Source organism: Cyanistes caeruleus, chromosome 5, assembly GCF_971803275.1.
Source record: "Cyanistes caeruleus chromosome 5, bCyaCae1.hap1.1, whole genome shotgun sequence".
NCBI classification, from domain to species: domain Eukaryota; kingdom Metazoa; phylum Chordata; class Aves; order Passeriformes; family Paridae; genus Cyanistes; species Cyanistes caeruleus.
The window spans coordinates 50,807,708-50,832,455 of record NC_141705.1 but is presented as its reverse complement, the minus strand read 5'-3'; the positions used below and the strand labels follow the sequence as shown (position 1 = coordinate 50,832,455).

The 24,748-nt window shown below is 42.7% G+C and overlaps 1 protein-coding gene across 2 annotated transcripts in view; it reads right to left on the bottom strand.

Annotated features, from left to right (window-relative positions):
• UNC5C (unc-5 netrin receptor C) overlaps positions 1-24,748 on the bottom strand; it is a 243,501-nt gene that overhangs the window by 30,388 nt on the left and 188,365 nt on the right. For both annotated transcript variants that reach the window (XM_023927008.2, XM_023927009.2), the window contains exons 5-7: positions 13,957-14,137; positions 11,778-11,945; positions 10,424-10,588 (exon numbers count right to left, since the gene is read on the bottom strand). In XM_023927008.2, the coding sequence (XP_023782776.1) occupies positions 10,424-10,588; positions 11,778-11,945; positions 13,957-14,137 (514 nt within the window). The remainder of the gene's footprint in view (positions 1-10,423; positions 10,589-11,777; positions 11,946-13,956; positions 14,138-24,748) is intronic.

Below are 24,748 nucleotides of genomic sequence, written 5' to 3'. Positions count from 1 at the left end.
TGCTGGGATTAGTAACTGAAATAATGAAGAATGTCTTCCCTCCTCTCTTCAAAGTAATTTCAGTGAAGAGAGATCATCTGTGTGGGGATTTTTTTTCCCCTTCCTCCTTGTATGAACAGCACTGCTTGGTGAATACCTAAGGGAGTTCTACCAGGGTGATGAACATTTTTAATGAGCGTGAATTTAGAAAGGTGCTGGAGGGTTTGACTCTAGGAAGGCTGCTGACTCATAACAGCTGGTTCCACAGTGAGCTACTTAAGAAAAGTAATTTAAAATTCTTCCTACAGCTTGTTGGGAAATACGTATTTTCAAAAGTGCTTTTGCTATTTTGTAGTGTAACTTACTGTTGAATGACTAAAGTAGCAATAATCATACTTTATGCTTGCATAGTGCCTGCTGTTTGAGGTTCTCAAAGGCTTACCAAAATGGGTATATGTTTCCCTTATTGTGCAAGTACCTCACCCTATGTCAAACCTGGAAAATCAGTAGGAGGCTCAGGTTAATTCACAGAAATTGAACCACTGTAATTGCATGGCAAAGGCATTCAGTAGAAAGCCTTTAGTTAAGTTAATGGTTCTCCATGTATTCTACTTTATAGTCCAATTTAGGTTTGTAAATATATGTTTTGTCCCTATGGAAGTGTTTCCATGAAGTGCCAAAGGTGGGGATTTTTTGGCACAAATCCTTAGTACAAATGCAGATTAAAAAGGTGCTTTAAGTAGACATGGCCTATTTTGTTTCTATAAAGTATGAGAAGAGCAATTTAATCACCTTTACAATGATGTCAGACTGTACTTGAAAAATTAACCAATCCAATGTTGACATATAGAAAGACTACAGCAGGCTTTTTATCAATTTACTTTAACTCAATTTAAGCATCAGTCACACTTGGCACTGATTTGGGAAATTGCAGCCATTTAACTGAATAGATTGTGAAGCTCATTTAATTAGCTTGGTGCAGTTTGTGAAGGCAGATGATCCCCAAACACTGGAAGTCTAGTCTGAGCATTCTGGTCCCTCATGCCTTGCTCTGACCTCCTGGGAACACATTTGTGCCAGAGGCCCTGGGAGACAGAGTGGCTGCTCTGTGTCACTGAACGGCCCTCAGTGTGTCTGCATGTGACTGTCCCCAGAGAGTCACCAAAACATTGTTCTCAGCTCTTCTTCTTCCACTGGGACAGAATCTACCCCTCAGCATATTCATGGGCATTTATACACTCACATGGTGCCCAGCCTGGGGACTCAGGATCGTGACCATGGGCATCCTGAAGTCCTGTGTTTGATTTTACCTAGAAAGCCATGGGAATATGCTGCCTTGGCCTGTGAACTGGCACATTTTCAAGAGAATTTTTATCCCTGTGTTATAAAACTTTAGGTCACGGTTTCATGCAGAGGGAACTTTGTAACTGGCTCCCCTTTTTGGTCTGTAATTGGTTTTGCTAGCTTTCTAGTCATGCTGAATTTGTATTAATGAATATCAATTTTGGAGTGAATTGGTCAGATTATGAAAATATTTTACTCTGCTGCTTGCAGAAATGAAAATATCTACACAAGAGAGAAAGAAAAATACCCAGTTTTCAATTTTATGTTTTTCCTACCTATTTTCCCTCCTTCCAGCAACTATATAGGTAAGACAGGTGAAGTAGCTGGAGATGATCTTTCTGGACACTTATTTACTTATACAGTCTAGGTCACATTTATGAAAATATTTACAATTACCTGCAAAGAAATAGTTTTATAGCATTAGCTGCTGAGGTCACAGTTAATGATACATAGTTTGAGACTGTATTGATATCAGTGAGAACTGGAGACCTGCACTTTCATTTAATAAAGTGAAGATTGCATAAAGCACACCATAACTGCTGCTTTCTTCAATGAATCATACTTTAATCTGGCATCACTTGCTTCTAATCTATCAACTCTCTTTACTTGCTCTGTAGCAGCTTCTAAAAGAGCTCAGGTCAAATAATTCCATGGTCCTTCTGAAAGCCTAGCCACATGATGTGCCTCAAGAACACCCTGCTGCCAAGAACTCAACAGGTTGAGCATAACATATTGTAACAGCACTTTTCCCCCTTCTGGCTCCAAAATCAATGCCCTCAAATCACCTTTGAGAAAACAAGACCTCACACATTCAACTGCTGCCTTCCTTTCTCAGGAAACAGATGAACAGAGAGTGATTCTTGCATGCAGATGCATAACATTTGAAGGAAGCAGTTCTTGGATGATTTAAAGTAGGTGTGTGGTATATAAAATGTGACATGAATTTACTGAAACAACTCAGTGAGTGGTTTTTTTTTTGCTGTGATATATCAGATGAATTTCAGTATCTGATAACTCAGCCAGCAAGCTGGTAGCTATTTTTCATACCAGACTCAAACAACATGCACCCAATTGCTTCTGTTCTTAATTCCCAGGATGAGGCCTTCTTTCAGCATTAAGTCATATTACCCTCCTCATTGGGCCAGCTCCAGTAGCTCAGAATTTAATCTAAAATCTTTGGGTTTTGCTGGAATTTTTTATACTAAGTCTCAGTCTCAGAAATTATCCTGGAAAGTTTGAATAAAATTTGTTTAAGAACCCTAGTAACTTTTTTTCTTGTTGTTAGTTTCTAGTTCAATGGATATCAATGAGTAAAAACCCTCAACTTCTCTAAAGTATATATTTCTGTTTCCAAAGATCTAGAAGTTCAGCCTTTCTCCCTTTCTCTGCAAAATGCCATTCTCAATTCCATGTTGGCCCAATTTCAGGCTTTTTTTGCACTCATGGGAAGACACATTTATCAATTCTATATTCTGAATTCCATTATACAGAGAAGGTTTTGAGACAAAGAAGAAAAAAATGTTATATGTCCTTGCAGTGTTTGCAGTGTTGTTACTGTGGCTGTGACCTTGCATTACCAGTCCTGTTTCCTTCTGCCTTACCTCTTTCACCATCATTCCTACAGCTATCACCAGCTTGCTTGAGTTTCTTCACTGTTTTTAAAGGAAATTCTAGATGATCAGTACAGTGTGCAAAGGCTCAAAGCTTTCAGAAAAGACTTTCAAGGGTTATTAATTCAGATACATTGTAATGCTTTTGGCTTCCATCTAAGTCCATCTAGTTTTCCACCCATGATGGCCAAACAGTCACGTATTTCCAACTTACAAGAAAGAATTTTGGAGATTTAATTTGACATTCAGGAGTTTTAAATTGCTTTGTGCAAGTTCCACTGTCCAGAGGCTGCAAGTTTCCAGTATTTTCTTTTTCTACAAGGGACAGGGTTAAGGGTGCAAGCGTAATCTTAGAGTAAACCCCATATTCTGACTGTTTAGTGTCAAGGCTTCATGTTCACTTAACATATTGCTAATGAGTTTGGAAAAGTATTAACAATAAAATTTGAACCCTATTTGCTGTTAGTTGTTTCTTTCCCTTGCTATTTCCCAGGAAATATATTGCAAAGCCAAGAAAACTTGATATGCTATACTTTACTTGCGGTGATTAAAATTTAAAAACAAACAAACAAAACAAAAAAAAACAACAAAAAAACCAAACCAACAACAGAGTCTTTGGCACAGCAAAAATCTTTCAGACAGAATGTGCCCAGCTTCTTCCTACATTTTCTATTCTAAAGAAAGACCTTCACGTCGGTAGTAATGATGCTGAAGGTCAGATATGATATCAGGCATCCCAGAGATAATGTACAGCAATTTATTTTCCTTCTGAAGGACTAATTATTGGCATATTCAGGGTGGGCTAATAAACAGGGAGCTTGAGGTTTTGTGACTGATTATTTACTTGGGTATTATCTCAGATCTTTCCTGAGTGGGTGAGTTAAACGGGGACACTCTCTTGTTCTCTCCTTGAACAGGAGTTTATGATTTTCTATAATTAAGACTGCAATTATGTTTTCATTTTAAATTAGATCCTGACATTTTGTTAACATTGATGGAAAGGTCTTGCCTGAGTTTAAACATGCATGATATCTATATGGGAATGAGGGAAGATGGAAGAGAAAGATAACTTAAAATTTGACGTGGATTAGAATATCCGAGTTTGACATTACACGGTCTTTTGCGTTAAGGACTTCGACCTTTTGGTTAAGTCTTATGTCAGTCTTTAGTAGGACCTCAGCATTGGGTTTGTTATGCATGCTTGACAGCAAAAGTAAACACATGCCTAGCATTGCAATTTGCTAGATGTGCATTTGCAAATTCCACTCTTACAATGACTGAATGCTAGGTAAACTTCCTGGGGCTCACTTTGTTGTAGTGGGACAAGAGCGCTTAAATAAGCACGAAGGACACCACTGGAGAAAGGAAACATGGCAGACAGCTAGATGAAGGAAGGGACAATTGGAAGAGGATCTAGGAGAAAAAACTGTTAAGAATGCTGGACAAAAAGGGTCATGGAAAGCATATGTTATCCACATGGAAAAGGTATGAAAATCTTTGGCAGGTTTGTATGCTCACACATAAAAAAAACTTGTATTCCCCAGTTTATAACCTCAAAAACCCCAGAAACTCCAGAATCAGCTGATCAGCTCAATGTTTGTTTCCCAAATTCTAGAAACTTCCTTCCCCAATATGAGTTTTCATCTAAGCATGCTGCAAATAATTTTGTTAGTCCAGATTTAGAAACAGAGAGCACTGAGTTTTACTTCAGATTGTTTCACTTACTCCTTAATGAGGCTTCAGGTGCTCATGTAACTTTGTCCTGCCTGACACCCTGACAGGAGAGCAAAAATCATGAAATATATCCACCTTTGGATATGACAAGAATAATATAAATGTACATTATTGTCTCTGTATGGGGTAGTTTTCTTCTACAATTAAATCCATATATCAGTTAGACTTCTTAAGATTTTAATTCTTCTTTCATCTATCTGAGGAACTTTTGAGTTTTTCAATGTGTAGAGGAATAGGGAAGAATAAAAGAAAACCAAAGAGAATAAAGAAGAATGAAGAATATAGATGGACAAGGTTGTCTTTTGTCTCCTCTCTGCATGGCTATAATATTTTTTTAATTAGTGCAGATTTTTGAAAACAGCCTAGAGATCTTACAGCACTTGCTTTCTTTAAAAATAATGTGGAGGTGTCTCCTTCTGAAATGACTGGGGTTAAGACACAGGGATTTCAGTGCCCTGGGTTCTGCCTGTGGCTCTGCACTTCTACTTTCTCACAACACTTTTATCTGCTTCAAGCAGTTGGTTTTCTAGGCAAGAGCTCTCAGTTGCACAGGGCCCATCAGACCGTGGATGCTTCTCAGCTGGGGATTTTTCATGTCACTACAATAAAACAGAGATGAGTCATAACTCTGAGATGTGTGCATAAACTCCCTTGGCTGCCACACCATTACATAGTAGCTGGGTAGAAAACAGAATAAAACATCCCTTTACTCATATAAAAAACCAATATTATGGAGAACTTCCTCTAGGAACAGATGAGATGCCTTCTTCAAATGAATGAACTCCCTCTGCTAGGCCAAAACAGGCCAGGTGGCCGGATCATTATGCTGGCAGACTGAATGTATTAGAAGTTCTCTCTTGACCCAGATGCTCTTAATAAAAGGTTTCATTTAATTCCTCTGCACACACAGTCTTCTGTTGCAGTCTCCCTTGAGAGAATTCTGCTTACCTTCTGGAGCCTGGAAAACATTCCTCTGCTCTTTGCACACTGATCTGCTCTGGTGGACCTGCAGTCCTCATCAAGCTGCTCTGCCCTGTAACTCCTCCCTGAATGTCTGCTTTCAAATCAAGCCAAAAAGGGAAACAAATACTTATTCCACCAGAGTTTCTGACATGTTACATTAACCAAGCAGGACAGGTGCAGAGTATGTATGCTTTGGGAAGAAAGGGATACTAGAATTGGAGTAACCTTGCTTTCTACTCAGGACCTGTGTATAAAAAGAGACTAGACTGAAAAAGGGCAGCATTTTGCCATGTCATGCCCAAGCAGGATAAACTGCATCCTTTTCACTTGCTTAGGCACTATCATTGCAAGAAGGAACCTTATGAACTTCATACTGCTTTTCAGACAAGGATTTCAGAGCACTCAGCAAATACAGATTTGCTGTCACCATGTCACACCAATTCACTCGTGACTAGAAGGCAGCCTTTTCTAAGAAGGAACAGCATTACTAGTCTGGTAACAACATCTTCACCACAGTGTGTTGTCTTTTCCTCCAGTGGTGCATCTGCTATTTGCATTTCCAAGTAGTTTCCAGTGGTGCATCTGCTATTTGCATTTCCAAGCTACATGCAGGAAGAAGACCAGAATGACCTGAGAGTTAGTCCAGAGTATCATCTGTAGCAACAGGTGAAGAGATTTTGGATACTTTCTTCCATTTTTTTAAAATGACAGTAGCACATCTCAGTCTTTTCAGGCTCACGAAACAAAGGGAAAGTCAACACTGGATCTGGTGACCCTTGGCAATGATGCTTAGGTGGAAATTTCCTTTTGTTCCTATTCAATGATAGATTTCTATTCCATATTGTGAGACTGTATAAAGCAAGCAATTTTACTTCACAGGACAACAGTACTATTTGTGTACCTACATAACCCATAGTCCTCAAGCAACAACACGTGCTTCTGTATTATCTTGCTTGCTGCTGTAAGACAGTTAGCTTTGTGTTTTGAAAAAAAAAAAATTAAAGCACAACTTATAGACAGCCTTTTATGAAAAGCCACAGTGGTTGACTAAAGCCAAATGTGAGCAGAAAAAGAGGCACTGGCTGGCTCCCTCTGACTGAACTAGTGCCAACTCTGCATGTCCCAGCTATGATTTCAGAAAAGCCTAAAAGACCAGCAGGCACCAACCTCCACCAATGCCTATGGATTTACTCTACCTGTTCATTCAGGACAGGGACAATACAGGTCTGGACACTGTCACTTCAGATCCTCAACAGAAGGGATATACATGTCATGATGTGAGCATGAAAGCTGCATGCCACAACTCAGGTAATAAGCCTTCAACATTCAGCACAGCTAACTCTCCTCACAGGTTGTCCACCTCTTCTTGACTATCAGCAGAATTTTACACATAATGCAAAGCAGAAGCATCTGGTTTATACCACATAAGCAGACTTGCACTCATTCCAGATTGGGTCCAGCAAAACACTTCCCTGGTACATGGCTTTATAAATGTTTGTGACCTAGTGAGGGGTACTACTTGTACTGAGGTGTGAGGCAGCAGGAGAGTGCTTTACTTTCTTATTCCCCACACAGAACACCCACCAAAGTCATTAGATGATATGAGTGAAGGGCTAATTGCAGTGCTTCAGTTTACAGCAATCCCCTGTGAGATGCAGTGCGTGCCTTTAAAAGTGTTCTTTGCACTGAAGTATTTACCACAGTGCTCACACATCAACTGGGAAATAATGCAACTATGGAGGCAATGATGCAACTAGCGTGGGTGGTAACCAGCCAATTCTTCTTACCTACGGCAGATTTTGTTCCAGAAGATCGTATTAATGCTTTTATGGGAATTATGAAATTGTTATAATGGGAGCTGCTAGACAATATTGTGTACTTGAAAACTTAAAATAGCAATGACTGCCCTAAATTTTCACTACATCTGCTTTTCCTCTTCAATTCAGCCTGCTGGCTCTCTGTGGGCTCTCTAGTTTAATGACTGTTCACATCCCTTCATGTTAACAGAAAAACACTAACTACTGGATACGGGAGAGTATGTGTGTACCAGCAAGATGATTAGTCTGAATAAATGAAACAGCAGAGTTGCATGAGAAATGCCACAGTTAGTGGTAAGCACAAACTACAGCTTTGGGTGTAAAATACTGTAATTACAAGGGATGGAGAAAGCTCCACTGTTTTTATCCCCACAGAAATCGATAGTGGTGCAGACTTGTGCTCTTTGCTGGAGCAGGGGCAGTCTGATGAAAGGGCTTATTGATTTATCCAGCTGATGCTACTGAAGTGAATAATAGACTGGAAGAGAAGGGACTTGTAAATTAGACTCATTCAATCCAGCATTTTCCAGGATAAATTTTACACACAGCTATATAGAGATATATATTTACAAGTGAGTTTTTGTCAGAGCAACAGGCTAAGAGTGTCTGCCTGCTAATTCTTTGACCTCAACTACAGCCTTGAGGTGTCAACCTTCAAGCTCTCACTAAAGACTGACAGTAAGGAGGCAGCACCAGGGCACCTAGGAACAGGATTTGACTATGGTGCAGGTAAGCAGCTGGCCAACAGATCTCCCAGAGGGCTGTGGCCACAGAGAAAAGGTGGCTGAAGCTTCCTCCATGCAACAGGTGCCATGCCAGACTCAGTGGCATGAAGCCACTGGAAAAGACTGTTGTGAATCTACAGGTGCATGGGCTAGGAGAATTGTCAGTTCCAGGGCAGAACCCTAAAGCTTCAAACAATGCAGAAAAAGACGTGTTGTTTTAGGAGTAAAAGGAGTGCTGTGTGTCTTCCTGGCTCAGAAGGCAGATTTTCTATGAATCTAAATCCACACGGGCAAAAATGTAAGTGTTCAGATTGATTTTGCATAAACTGAGAAAGATAAATAAAGAAAAAGAGAGAGAAGGAGAGAGAGAGAGAGCGAGCAGCAGGCACACTGCCACAGAGTACAGCAAATCAATCTTCTCAGCAGTGATGGATCAGGGAGCAGGACTGGAAGTTTTACAGGTATATGAAACCCTGTGAGTATAAAGACACCATTAAAACACTGCCATTAAATTCCAACACTGAAGGATTATCACAGCCCCTGCAGCTAAGCAGGTCATTATGTGACTGCATATTTTTCATTACCATTTTTTATATACATATATATGAAGCAGAATAGAATTCACAACAGTTTCACCCTTTCTCCTGCTGAAGACCTCTGCTTTATACTCAGCATCCACTTTCACAAATAAAATGCAATATACCATCAACAGATAAATGAGATCCCTACAGGGCTTTTATTCTGCTGTACTATTATATCTACTTTTCCACAAGATTTCTGCTTAAATGGCTCTCTTTATGCACATACACAAAGATGACATACACCTGTCTAAATATAATCTGATAGTGAAGAGCTCTTCTGTGTGGGGAAATGCATCTTTTCCTCCTAATTTGCCATAATGACTTATTAACACTGCTGGAACTAGGGGTGCATTAGCCTCCATACAATAAAAGTCACCAAGGTGTTGTATAGTAAGACATAGCTGGATTTTTTTCCCTATCCTTAGAAATGAAAAAGAGGCATTCTGAGTGTTACCTTTCCAATTTCACCATAAAAACAAGTGTTTTGAGGGATTACATCTTTATAGGCTCCTGACATTGACTAATAGCTTTTAACATGATGGAAACACTTGTGAGAGCCACATTGAGGCAAGTATTTCTAAATCTGGGAAACCTCAAAATAAATGGCCATGCTGTGCCATAGGGTAGGTCAGAGGTCACTACCAACATGGTAACTATCCTATATAGAACTAATTCAAAGAGCAGACCAATTTATTAGCTGGTAGTGTCATTTTCTGTCATCATGAATATTTCAGTCAAAAATAACCTGCCTCAGAGAGAAAGAATTCTTTACTCCTTTTTTGTGATAGAACCCTAAGCATTTTATGATCTAGACACAGAGGTACTGGATGGGTACAGCCACAACTCTTTGGACAACAGAGAGCTGAGAACAGAGAAGTACTGCAGAGAGACAGGATGAAGGAATAGGAAAGAGCTGTATGTGAGGATTCTGGCTCGGGTTATTGTACTAATGAAACGTGAAAGAGAGTTTTGATGCACCAGCAGACCAAAAAAGACCTCATTTTTGAGAAGGGACGGAGTGTCGAGCCGAGTAATTGTTCAGTGTATATCAGAATTACACTTAAAACCTGCTTTTCTTTGCTTCTCTCTCTTTTAGTCAGAAAGGCAGGCCACTGTGTGAATAGGCACAGGTGGAATAGACTTCAGCTAGAGCTGATCTTCATGAGGCTGCAGCATGCTGGTGACCAGATAGGGAGCTTGCACCAGCACTGCATTGATGCAGTGTACCTCTTTCTACCACAAGTCATCTGAAATTCGAAAAGGAGAGTAACTGTTATAAATAGAAACACACTCACCATTCCTGAGAGTAAGAAGCCAGAGGCTGATCTGCTTCACCAAGTTTACTCTTTTGAAAATGCTGGCTTTGCCCTAAATGCTCTATTTTTCCATTTACAGTGCTGTAAGAGCCACTGACAAGCTTCTCTGGACAGATTCTGAGCCAATACAGAGAGAAGGGCTGTTTGGTGGGGAGGGCAGGCAGTAGAAGGCTGTTATGACTCTTTCTAATTCTTCACTGTTTCATATCCCAGGCAAGAGGAGTGGGGTGTCCAGACTGGCTGAGAACTGGTCCCTAACTCAATTCTCCTACAAGTGGTTTAGGTCATAGATTCTGATCTGCAGTAACTTCAGGCTTTGCCACATGCATCCCAGATCCTGGAGAGAGCACTTACCCTGCATGCAGAGCCCATCTGTGCAGTTCTTGGACTGCAGCACCAGCCCCTCGCAGTCCTTTCCCCCGTTCTTGGGAGCCGGGGCCGTGCACTCTCTCCGGCGCCAGTGGGTGCACTCCGTGCCACAGGTGGACCACTTGCTCCAGGATGTCCACTTGCCATCCACTGAGACAAGGAGAGGACACAACTTGTTAGGGGTACACAAAAGGGAGACCAAGGCAGAGCGATGCACATGTCAGCACAAGCCAGTCTGCAATTCCCAGCCATTCCTGGCAAGGCAGAAGGATTATCAGCCTGCTCTCCTACTTCTGACCTGTAAATGCACATTCACCCCCACATCTCCTTTCTCTCTGCCCTGGCCCCATTTCTGGTCATTCCTCCCCTTTATATAAACTTCTGACGAGTTTATCTGTGCTCAAAGTGTACAAGCAACAAGTCAGGAATCTGTGATTAAATTTTGTGGTGGGGGGGTTAGACTTGTCCAGAAATTCTTCTTTAATAGGAAGATGTTCAATGTTAAATATTCTCTATTAAAAGAAATCTCTAGAGGCACCAATTTATTTCACATAAACAGAACCAGGAATGTGTTTAGCACCTCTCAAAATCCTGCAAATTATTTTCAAAAGCACTAAAATGAGCAGCTGAAGAACAATACATAAAATTGTTCCAGTGACTGAGCTGGATTACCAAAACTTCACAAGTTGAAGATGGCCTTATTGCCATTGATTTGAGTGGGTCAGGAGTAGGAGAGCACTGGACAGTAGGGCAGATGGCAGAATTTTATCACAGAGAAGTCACCAACTACAATTGCATATCCTGAAACAATTTTGTATTTTTCAGAAGTTTACATTTAAATAACTTCCAAAAGTATGGATACACATCTCTTTCCAATAAAAATGCCTTTGTATTTGGCGATTGTATATGTCAGGTAAACATCTGCCTCAAATTTAATATCCACATCCCAGATGCTTTACTTGCTGAGACAGCTGGACTGAACAGACATTGCAAATATATTTACATCACAGTTGCTTTCTATATTTGAATCCCAATTCTTTTCCAGAGCTCTCAACCTTTATCTCCTACATTTTGAAACTCTGAATGTTCCCCAGATCCCCTGAATTATTAGAGCTGAGACCACAGTGCAAGCAGTGTGCGAAAGAAGGGCTGGAACCCGTGCTGCTTGATGTGATGTGCTCACAGTTTTATCTACTTATAGACTACAATTGAATACTAATTCCCTGAAATGTTTGATTTATTAATAATGAAAAGGAAGCTTTTGCAACTAATAGTTGCAGAGTTCTCCTGCAACGACTGAGGACAGACAAAGCACTTTTGTGTGCTGCTCATACTGAACCTGGACACAGAGTGGTGCAAGCTATTTTCTGGACGCTCTGGCCCTCGCAGAAGGCGCCGCCGTTGAGCGGGGCAGGGTTGGTGCAGGTCCTCGTGCGCTTCTGGAAGCCTCTCCCGCAGCGGCTGTTGCACACGGACCACTCTGTCCAGGTGGACCAGCCCCCGTTCACTGCAAAGCGAGAGAACAAGGGCAGGGTCACACAAGCAGCCCAGCCTGGGCAGCCCCAAGGCACTTGTGGCCCCGTGTCGTGTGTCCTCCAACAGTGGCCGCAAGAGATGGCACGAGGAACGACACCCAGCAGGCACAGACCCACGTCTCCAACACACCACATCTACACCAGAAGTCATTGTACAAGCTGAAGGAATGCTGATGCTGAATGAAAAACACCACTTGATGACTATTAGGGTTGGCAGGTGACCTGTCTTATCCTGAAAACCAGCCTGACCCAGCCTTAAGTGCCTGGTGGAGTGTGTATGAACAAAATCCCTGCAGGTTCAGAGAGCTCTGGCAGCTAGAAGCCTGTGCCCTGAAAGTTGCACCGTTCTCCAGAGGGAGATAACTTGCACTCCCACTCATGCTCAGATGCACCCATCACCTATGCATGCTGAGAGACCCCCATGCTTTGATTAGCTATGGAGAAGTTTCTTTTCTTTTCTTTCCAGAAAGTGGGACAACTTCACTCACCCCTCTGTGGAAATAGCCGGTGCATACATAAATGTCCCAGCACTTCCCTAAGCTGTTCAGGATGAGCTAACACTAAATGCATTTCTTTCTGTTGGACTTTGGAAAGATATTTATCTCTGGGAAGATATTTACGCTGACTCTCCTTTTCACCCACCACAGCTTCTGGGAGAGATGGAGGGATGAAGAAGCAGTTGTGCTGCTCTACATAATAATGCCATTGTCAGGTATGGGTAATAACATATTAACTGCTAGGATTCCCTAAACCCAAATGTTTGTGATACGACACAACCCTTAAGCAGCTCTGGCAGCAAAACCCATAAAAATGCTCCCTACGCATGTTTCTTGAATACACTTTTGAAAAAAAATTCTGTATGTGTAAGAGGAAGGGTTGTAGTAAGCCTACATCTTTATGTTTCTGCATTCATCTCAGTTACAAAACATGGTGATCTCGCATGGTCCATCCCTCAATATCAAAAGCACTGCTAATCAACTCAATTCAGTCAGTTTTCTATAAAAACTGAAGTAAAAAGCCCTCATTGTAACTTCAGAGAAGCAAATGCTTACAATTAAATCTAACTGCTACCCTGAATATGAAATGAATATTAGGGATAATCATAGGGATTTTTTTCCTACTTGTCTATCCTATAATTAAGCTGATTGTAAGAAACACCAGTTCAGTCAGCTGGCACATAATCAGAGCAGGTTTTGTTCTGGTGGATACCCCCACCTGGAATGCATTTGGGGAAGTAACTCTGTGGGGGCAAAGGCTTGGACTGGTGAGGCAGAGCTGCAGTCCAACACAGTCTGGAAGACACCCTAGGAGGGAATCCCATCCTTTCCCAGCCAAAGCATGGCCAGCCACAGTCATATTAGGACTGTGGATGCTGACACAGAATAGTGCTATCCCCATGCTTTTGTTTTAAACTAAACACACTGATGTTTAGTTTTAAGCCAGGCTGTGTGCTTATGAACTGCAGCCCCAGAGTACTTTGCTTCTTTGCTCTTGATGTCAGGGTATGTTTTGGAAGTAGGCATCAAAAATTAGCTTATTTAAAGAGACATAAGAAATGGTGGATTCTGATGAGCTCTGACACTCTTACCAGTCACTGGAAGCACAAACTCTCCATAAGTTTCACTCTTATTTCTGAAAAGGGTCACTAAGAACATGAACATGGCAGTAAGCCATGCCTTGGAGCCCTGGTGGCTCCTTGCTGTCTGCAGCCAGCATGTGTTACAGCAAGGGGGGCAGCCGCCTTCTCTCCAATGAGGCAGTTCTGTAGGGGGCTGCTCCTCCTTGAACACCACTGCCATCAGAATTCTGAGGGATTTGAGCAGTGCCCCCTGACTGCAGTCTCTGTGTGGCTGCGAGCCACCAGGCAGCACAGGCAGCCCAGCCTGGGCACCGACTGCAGCCAGCGTTGCACAGGGGCACCGTGCATCCCCCTCCTGCTCTGTGTGTCCATCCACATGCAACACTGAATGAGGAATCACCTACCATAGACTATCACAGTCGCTGTGGTGCTCTTCCTTTTGGCCACAATGTTTTTTGCAACACAGGTGTAATTGGCAGTGTCAGAAAGCCGGGCTTGCTTGATGATCAGGTTGTGATCAATGGTGATGTAAAAGTTTCGGTCTTCCACGGGATCAATCACCTCTTCATTCTTCAGCCACTCCACCTTGGGGTTTCAAAGGGCCAGAGGGGAGGCAGTGAGTCAGCACCAAGTCACACCAATATGGACAGACACAGTATCTGTGATTATGCTGCTCATCCCAGAAAACACTACGAGCCAAGGAACAGGACGAAGGACTCACCTGATGAATGTCACCAACTGAAACAAAACACCAGGGCAGAAAAACAGGAGAACACTCTTCATGCCTACCCTTTCCTTCCCCTTTCATCCCACCCATCCACACAACAGCCATCTTTCCTTGCCTTGAAAGCATCAATGCATTTTCAGGGGCCGTACAGGGAGAAGCTGATCTGTGCTTTCAGAGTCAGAAGCAAGCCAAAAGAAAAGGGTGATACCTTAGGAGAGTATCTGCAAACAGAAAATTCTCCTACACCATCAGAAACCCTAAATCAGCCCAGATCTCACCCAGTGGTTTGCATATCTTGCCTAATTAGGCAGCTAATAATGCAGTAACCTTGTAGGTACCTGCCCTGGGTCTAACACCATGAGGGTCTATAGCAGAGTGGGTAGCACCAACAAATCACAAACCCCAATATTTTTAAGTACACTTGCACTCACATGCACATTGTCTGGCTTCAATGAGAATGAATCAAAATAGAGTCAGTTACCAAGGAAATAGGAAATCATAAGGACATCAGTGCTTATTTTCCCTCTTTATTTGTGTAAGCTATATTTTACTTTAATAAAGCATGATTTCCTTGGTTGCACAGAAAAATATTTTCATATGAGATTTTTAATCTAGACAATATTCTCTTTATTGCCTTCCTAAGAAAACACCCTGTTATATCCCAGCTGACTGCTGTGAGCCACTCTAATATAATTTGGCTGCAAATCTAGTAGCTCGTTTTCATTTGAACTGAGTGTGCTGAAGGAGAGGACTGGGGCCCTGGATGGATCAAAGCTGGGCCTTCACGCCACTGGATCACTTCAGCCTGTGCCCAGGATTTAATTAAAGGAAGAAAAACATAACCACAATCAACCCACTGGACTTGTGAGCTACTAGCAGCCAAGTCCTTCTCTCCCAAACCCCACTTCACTATAAAAACTATTGAGCATTGACATACCTCAAAAGTCACTTGAGACAGCTGTACAGACTGTCCCAAACCTTAGTGAGAAAAAACAATTATTTCTCCTGGTGTTCAACACAGAGGGCTCAATTCACCCCTAGACAAGGCCAGTCAATGCTGCAAGATGAGTGCTGGCAGATGGGGGCTTGGATTATAAGTGCCCATCATCCACTCCCTGCCTTTAGCCCTGCCTTAAGCAGCTCCAGCTCCCCTACTCCACTCTGGGTGAGTGCATTTCAGGTATGAGCTGCTTCCAAAGATTTACACCTTCAGTTAAAGACAGTGGTGCAACAAGGGCTCTGGAAATTGATATGTGTGTCTGCAGGGAACAAGGGAGGAGGAAAAAGACATAAGACTTTGGAGGCTGTATTTCTGTCACTACCACAGTCATGTTACACCATGGAAGATACAAGCTCTTAGTCAATAATCTGTTTTTCCTTGACAGAATGACTTAACTTGTTTTCTGCCTTTCTTGAATCCTAATAGGTTTCAGGTATAATCAAGACAGACAGACTCCTGTTCAGTCAATGGCAATATTTAGCTCCTTCCTCACCTGCAGGCCAAGCCTGCATGAATTCTAGACTGAAAAACAAGCCAGAAGCTTATCTCCATCAGTGATATGCTGCCATTTAACTGCTGCCTCTCACACAGAAACCATGTATTTCTTTGGTTTTAATGTCACTTTTTATTTCTGGGATGGTTATGCCAGGGCTGTAAAAGATGCTACACACACTGCCAGAGCTGTGTACATCCCACTTTCAAATCTGCCTGTACTCTTCCTCTGCTTTGCACATTGAGGACACCAGGACATCAGTAAGGACAGGACTACAGCCTACATGGTCTAAGGCTCAGTTTAAAATATTTCTGGTACGCCCATCCAACAACCTAGTCTAGCAGCCTTTGGCACCCTCAAGGCTCCATGCCCAAGCACATGGTTCTTTTTTCTACTGCTCTGCAACATTTTCTCTCTGCAAAAATGCACATATTCAATCCAGGTCTCAAATGAGTAGACAAAATTAAAGCTGTAAGCATTGAATTCCCTATCATCCCTGCAAAACCACCAAAGATAATATGAAAAGAGAAGTTGCCAATAAAAAAAAAAAATTAAAAAAAAATCCCAAAACAAAGCAGCTTTGTATAATTCAGTATATTGCCTCTGGCTCTACACCAAATCTCTTAGGAAAAAGATCCTTTTCACCTAATGTCTCACAGAATTTGCTAACAGTAAAAGTTTGAAGAACAACAGGATGTCTTTTTTTTTTTTCTACCAGTACATCAGTACTGTGTGTGCATGTCTAAATGCCATCTCTTTTACAAGGTATCTCTTTAATATATCTAATTTAGTCTTGTGGCATCCAGGTTTTTATGATGTCTGTTAATGTTGCAAACTCTAATGTCAAATCTGAAGGAAGGAACTGATGGATGATTTGACAAGCAGTGGGAGTCTCCTTTCACACATATTTTAGCCATCAGTAGAGCAACACAAAAAAGAGAACACTTCTCTAGTGGTTGTGCTTTCTCCCACAGTCCTTGTAGAAATGGGGACTAATTAAAGACACTACAATATGCAAGACTGTTGGTACTTATTTTCAGTTACTGTTGGACCCAATTTTTATAGTGAAGGTGACTGCAGTGCTCAGTGCCTCCAAACCTCAGATTATTTTTTTCTTGAGGTAACCAAAGTAGGTGGGAGTAGGGTTGTTCTGTCACGTAAGTAGGAAGAGATCAGGTGTCAAGTACAGAAGAGAAGCAAGCAGAATGAGACAGTGTGATTTATGAGTGACAAGTATGCAAACTGTTATCACAGAAGTTAAAAGCAATGATCTCTCTTGATGCCATGTCATTCCCCAAGGTGCAGCCCCCTTGCTGAAATAGGCTGTTAATCCAGTCAGTGCAGATACTTATCCTGAATTTAATTCTGCAGCCTGAATAATAGTTACTGGCAGCTAAGGCACTGGACACTTCTGTGCCAGAGACCTGTACACCTGCAGGCCAGTGGACAGAGGAGCAGCAGGATATAAATGGGCACTTCAAAGTGCACAAGAGCCTGACTTCAAGGTCATACCAAATCACACCCTCATGCCTCCATTTTTCATCCCTCTGGAGATAGATGCTCCAGCGTAGATGTTTGCTTTTGCCTAAATATTAAGGATATATATTTACTGGCTATAATCAGAACCAATTCTTGAACACCTAGCTCTATGTATTTGATTAAATCAGACACATCCAGCTGTTGCTGGTGAATATACTAATGATCATGCATATATGTAGAGAAAGAACGGGATCAGTTTTTTCCTTATCATAACAGCAACCATTTAATTGGCAAAAATTGTGCAATGAAGGATGGGGTAAGTGTACCCTCTGGGGAATGACAGCTATGGAAAATTACAATTACAACAACATATGCATGTTTTTTTTCTCATATATTAAACCCCTGGAACGAAGCAGACACAAAATCCCTTTCCTTCTTGTTAGTTTTCCACACAAGAAAGAGTTTTTGTTATATGCTTGCAAGCTGACTAGCAAGAGAAGGCCACTCAATTGAGGTGTGAGAGTGGCTCATGAAAACCTGACCAGGAGAATCTGCAGATGTTGAGAGGCTGGAGCACACCTGGAGCCAGCTACTTTTTAGTCAGAGCTCCTCAGCACACTGGATGCAAGTTGCAGTTCCATGTGGCACAGGGATCCTGCCAGCTGCACTGGAGCTGCACATCCAGGACTGCTAATGGGCTGGCAAGCCAGCCTGCAGGAGACTGAGCTGTCCCTGCGGCCAGCAGGGGAAGGCACGATCCAAGGTGTCTGTAATTTGGAACAACTTGTAGTGTCTCTTCTGTCATCCTGCTCCCTGGTGAGAGACAGATGTGTTGTCTCTAATCATTCACTGATTGGTATCGGGAGATACATTATCATAATTGGCACATTTGTTCTCATTAACAGAAGGAACCTGCCACATGGCCACCCAATATGAAAAGCAAGACCATCAGCCAGAACAGAAAACTGCAATAACCACCTCAGCCCTACCTGGGAGCTGCAGCCAGCCAGCCAGACCTGTGCTGCCACAGTGTGTTTCCAGCAGCAGCACACACAGACACTGAGACTTGCAAAGCCAGGCCAGGCTTCTGTGCAGACTAAATGAACACAGGGAACATAAATCACACAAGCGATTACACACGCAGGAAAACCTATTACAGAAGCTAATTGCTGATACAAATTTATCCATACCAAATCACCAGCATTCCTAGGCACTTAAATCTCTTGGCACACTTGCGTATGCGCGACTGTTTTAGAAACTGGTAGAGCAGAAACACATCTGCTCCGAAAGAAACCCAAGGATGGAAAAGGAATATGATCTCATCTAGATGCTGCCCTCTTGATCATAAGAGTTGTTCCCAACATGCCTGGCAATCTCAAGAGCTAAGTCAGCAGGGTCTGAGTTCTGGATCCCAGCTGCTCATTGCCTTCTCTGCACCAACGTGCCCTAGAGTGATCTTCAGAGCCAGGAGCATCTGCCAAAACCAGCAATTCCTCTCCCCTCCAAACACAAGCAAAGCCCACCAGTGCACTCGTCCACAAGAAACAGGATGCAAACATCTGGGAGCAGCAAGAAACTCGCCTTGATGAAAGGCAATTTGTAATTTTGGAAGGCAAGAACATTGCACCCGTGCCTTCCCCATGCCTGGTTGACACAGGATTGCTTTCCATCTGGTTCCCCATCCACGCTGGCTTGTGGCTGGTGTTCTCTGCAGCTGTGCCAACTGCTCCCAGTGGCACTGCTCACCTTGCAGCAGTCCCTGCTGAGCTGGCACCACCTCCAACAGCCACAGGGAAATCTCTGCTCCCCAGCATCGCTTGGATTGTAACATACACACATTCCAGTAATAAAGCATTTGTGAAACTAACTAACTACTGATTTGGACACAGTACAAGATGTCTAAGTAAGACTGAGAAAACTCTAACTGTTTTCAGATGAGCCAGCAAAAATTTTGGGTACCTTGAGACTCAAGTGTCTCTTTGAGGAATGCTATCTGATTTTCAATCTGATTTCATCCCAGCAACTCTCTGCTGTCCTCTATGTACTATTGTATGTCTATTTACTGGAAAGATATTTTATACACATCTAAGATTGAAAATAAAAGGAGAAAGAAATGATCTCCAATGAGACTGAAATTACAGCTATGAGAGACTGCAAAACATACTGAGAATGAGACAGCAAATGCAAACCACTATAGTGTTTTGTTCAGCTGTTCTTATTGTGCTTCTGCTGCCAATAAGGAGAATTGTTGTTCCTGCTGTGGAAACAGCTCCTTAACTACACGTATACCCAGCTCTCTGCTTGCAGGGTGCATGTACAGATGCTGGATGCCTCCATCCCCAGTACAACTTTGCTTTATGCACAACTGGGAAGCCTCAGATCAAACTTCTGAGGTGGACTGGTAGCAACAGATGGAGAACTTTATTCCACAGTCTCAAATTCAAGCACAGATTATGGCATTATTAAATGAAAACCACAGCATCGGCTATGTGGCCATCAGAAGCTGCTGGGATTCTTTTTCCACCTAAAAGAGGTTGCTGGAGCCCCATAGCTCACATGTTGACTGGCACTTTTGGCACCATGTGGGTATGTGGACAGGTAGTTTGTGTAAGCTACACCAGAATCCCAGAGCTGTTTTTGCCACAGGAAGCCAACTGTAGAGAAGAGGATAAGCTAAAAGGGTTCATGTCAGTACTCTTGTAGAAAATCTCCCATTGTAATATTTCATGGAGGAACTAGAAGCCTGACTGCTCTCCAGTCCCACAGATCACCCTTGCCTGAACTGAATTATACAGCAACTAGATTCACTTTGGACCATGCTCTGCCCTCACTTACACTGGCATCAATGGAACTGGACTAGGAAGGATAGGGTTAGATCCCATAGAAAAGTCAGATGTCAGAAAAAGCAGTTCTGCAAGAAGACCTGTGCTCTTTGGCATGGGTTTCTGCACTGTGGAAATGAACTGGTAGGAAATGTAAAAACAAGGCTATCTAATAATCTAGTACTCAGCATACTTCCCAGGAAAGCACAAATCCAAATGCAAACCTGTCCTTCAAGCAGGAGGTTGTAACCTACGTCTCATGCTTTGCGAGAATGACTCAACCACCCACCAGTAGGCTGGGGGGTAAAATGTGTGTTCAAAAGGACAGAAATGTAGGGGACCAGGTGCTGACAACTGCAGGGTGCTTTATCCTGTACTTTTGGAGGACAGGTCTGCATGGCCAGACCTTACCCAATGGCTCTCCAGAGCAAAGGATGAGCAGCCCTCATTCATTTTGGACTGTGCTCCTTCATAACACAAACCTGTTTCCCCCTCCCCATTACTTCCTCTCACTGACACCCAAAGGCAGTTCTGCCGTATGTCACAAGGCACAGCAAAGAGCAGTGCCACTTTTCAGCAATTAGCAGTTGTGGTCACAAACTCCTCTACTTGTCTGTCTTGGAGCTCACTTTCCTGCTGTGAATATTAAACACTCTCAGTGACACACACCTGCATGGAAACGCACACACATGAACTCCCAGTTAAGGGACAACTGCTGCAAAACATAAGAGGCTCTCAGGAAACAATGCAAACAGCAGTCATATAAATAATCAATTAGATGGAGCTGACTAGTTGGAGAAGCCCCTAGCTTCCACCAGCCTTTGACTGGGAGAGAGCAGCTGAATAAAGTTTGTGTCACAGTCATCTTGACTTGGCAAAACACCCTCTTCTGCCTCTTGACTCAGTGATCCTTTTCCCCTTGCTCTAGTTCCTAATTAAAACCATGAATGTGGATAAATATCACATCCAGTTTTTAGCCCAACTGTGTCACCAAACTGTACATTACACCCTGTTCTGCAATTAAATTACTCTGTGAAACACCTCAATTAAAATTAAAGAAGCAATTACCCCCCCATTAAAGGCACCACAAATCATAAATTTCCATGCAAAAGTTCATCTGGCAGCTTATGGCATATTAACCAATCTTACATCTCATTTGTGTTTTGATCTATAACCTACCCAAATGAGCTAATTTGATGTGACTCAGTGTCTCTAACTATATTTTATCATGTGCAATACGACGCCAGTCTCTTTCAAAGAACAAGTTAAATGAGCTAAGGGGTTAATTGCTAACAACTCAGCCATAACTGTTGGAGCATCACAGAATGGGATCCTTCCTGCCTTCTCAGGTTAGGTTTAGAAAATCACACACAAAGAGCAGAGTGGAATTGCAATGGATGTTTCTGTTCATGCTGGGGAGCTGCAACTGTCTGACTTCCACTGAGCGTGAGGCTGGCGGCTCAGACTGCTGATCTCACCACCTGGCCCTACTTCTCCCCATGGGGGAAAAGCAGAAGGCAGAGAAGCATAGAGCTAGGGCAGGGTGCAGTTTGTTTTTATGTCCACTCATTTTTTTCTCTTTTTGTCACAGCAGGAATATGTGGGTTTGCTCCTTCCCCCCTCAGCTACGTGCGGAAACCTCGGTGTAACAGCACCAGTGCTGGTCCTCCTGCTGCTGCCATGCACTGCAACAGCCCAAACACTTACCTGCATGGTTCAGAACCTGCAGGTTTGTTCAGCTTGATATTGGCTATAAACCTGGGAGTGGGGAGGGATGCCATGGAGCAGCTGACACCCACACTGGTCAGGGCTGGTGGGCAGGGGTGTGTGACTGCAGAGAAGCTAATCTGTTTTTTCCAGAGACCATGGAAACCCTCGATTCTTTACGTTGTCCCAAGTGAACAAGGAGATGTACTTCGATTTGGCCTCAGGCCCTGAGGCTGGTGTATTTTAACACATCTGTTTGTATTTGGATTTTGTGGTTTTCTTTTTTTTTCATAGTGCCCATGGCCTGAGCCTGCTTTAATGCTTGTCATGTACTAGTGGATCTGAGGGACTGGCAAGTGTTGCTTTAAAAGCTTTGCCTGCCCATCTCAGTCTTTGTCCTTCTTGACCTCTGGAGAAGCCGTATGTTGCTATGTGGTTCAGCTTTTCAGTAGTCCTAAGATCTGCTCTAGCATTGATCCATAAGAGCTTGACACAGTTAATTGCAATTAAATATGCTGGGAATGATAAGACTGAATTCCCCAGATACTGAAGAGAGGACAGGATTTATCCCTGAGCATGCTTGTTCTCACCACTTTGAAATACCAGGAAAAAAAGATAAACAAACTGACACCCAACAGAGAATGAAGGGGGAGAATGAAATCAAAGAGTAAAAGCAAGCAAAAGGGACTCTGGACTCCAGCACTGCACCACATTACACTGAAGGTGCATTTTGTACAGCCTCACAGTGTAAGCTTTTCTTCATCTGTTTTGATGTTAAATCCAGTGACTCCTTCAGAAGCCAGTAAGTAAAAAAAAACCAAACCTAAACAAAACACAGACTCCAGAGTTTGAAGAATCTAAAGCACATGCTCACCAAAGCATTTGGAAATGCTGCTCACAGCTGCAACATATCCATTATCCTACTCAGAATCAAAGCAGTGTTTCAAAAAGATGGAAAACAGCCTCAGTCTGCTGGCTGCCTTCTCCCAAGCCCTTCTTATAGTTACCTGTACCGTCATATCAGAAACTTCCCCAAACAAATAAATTAAGTCTTAAACAAAGAACTCATTCATCTTTAAATTAAAATAATCATGTAATCCTTCAACCCACCAAGTTATCTTTCATCTTTCCTTTTTTTTCTTCTTTTTTTTTTTTCCCTTAAATTTATCTTACTAGCTTCAGCAAGTGGCTGTAATAAAGTGTCACATTAAGGTATTCATATTCATTAGTGTTCAGGTCTTTGTTCTTTTAATAGTGTTGGAAAGAACCTACAAAGAGGCTGTATTAGGCGGCTGTCCAATCTGGGTGTTTGATCTCCTTCTGACTTCAAAAGTCAGAAGAGGAAAAAAAACCCACATTGAGAATGGCTCTTTTGAATGTCAGATAGGGAGTATAAGATTTCTGAGCCTGCCAAGTGTTAATTGGTGTCTGCCCTGACCGTGGTACAAATAAGATTCAGAGTCAGTCAATGCACCGTCATGAAGAGCTATTGACAGAGGGAGCAGGATGCTGGAAGGCAGGAAAAAGCACAACTGTTATGGCAGCAGCTCACAGAGGATTTTTTCAGAGATCACTTTCCACAAATCATGTTAAATTATGCAGTTTGGGTCTCAGCCACGCGACTGGGTATAACAGACCTTTCTGAGGGAACAATCGGCCTGGCTGCTGAAATTCCAGCAGAGCTTGTAGCACTGCATAAAAACCAACCTGCCTGTCAGTGTCAATCTCTGTTTCTAGCAAAGGAAATGAAGCTCCCCAGCACTACCCTGCACTGCCCAAACAACATATCCCAGCGCAGAAACTCCTGCCATGGTACAACAAGAAGTTGATTTGATGCAAAGAAACATCAGAAAGGAAAACAAAAACCTGCTGCTGAGTTCCTGAGGAAACCCAACTGATTAATATTACAGTTGTCAGCAAGCTGGCTCTGCAGACCTAAACACTCTTTGCAGTTTCGGAGATCTTAATGGGGAAAGAAAACAGCCTACGGAACAAGAAAATGGGAAAAATCTCCTGTGCTAATTATTCTTTTTGATGTTTGTGGATACGTTTCTGCAATTCTGATTAAATCTAAACTCGGGTTAGATGGGGAGGTAGCACTTTAAGCTTCATCTCCTGAGAAATCAGCCATCAGCGCTGAGTGACAACCACTTTGCTACTTAGCCATGACAGTCTGACTTATCCTAATGCAAATTGGCAACAGTTTCTTCTGTGCGTGGTAGAGGAAAACCGAAGAGAATTCAGATAGGGGAATTACCGTCATTAGCAATCAATTTTTCTCTTAACAGCCGCAGTGGATTTAGGATTTCAGAGGCCCCCCTGTGACTCAGGGAACCCCCTTCTGTGAGCTGTGAGTCTGGAGCTGGAGGCACCGCTGCACTTAGGGAAGCTGCTGTTGTCAGGCACAGATTCTGCTGAAGGGCAGGCTGGCTCCTGCAGGGGGAGGACAGGCTACCCACTCTGGGTTTGCTTAAAAGCTGGTAGGAAAAACAGCTAAGGCCCTGAAGATGGCTTCTTAGGCAGATACATCCTCTGTTTTCCCAAACCTCACGCTGCTTTACCTGGGAGCCTGTGTACCACGGTACATCCTCTCAAGCCAAGTTGTCAGGGTGGTGCATATACATGTGAGTGAAGTATAGCCTGGCAAACTAAAAATTAAAACATGTTTGAAAGGTGCCCCTCAGAATAAATTATTATTTTTTTTTTCTTTAAAAGCAAAAGGAAAGATAGCAGGCTGGTTCCCCCGTATACATGTCCTCTCGGTGCCAGGTACAGCTGGGGCTTTTCAAAGGGAAGAAAAAACTGAAACCAAACGACCTGCAGCTCTGCCCAGCAAGGCACCACAACCCAAAGCCATTAATCAGGTCCCAATCAATCTTGTCTATGAGCAGCAGTCAGTCAGCTCTCCATTAGCACCCGTTCGTCATGCCCTGCTGTAAGTCACTGCACCATTAGCCACCCACCAGGC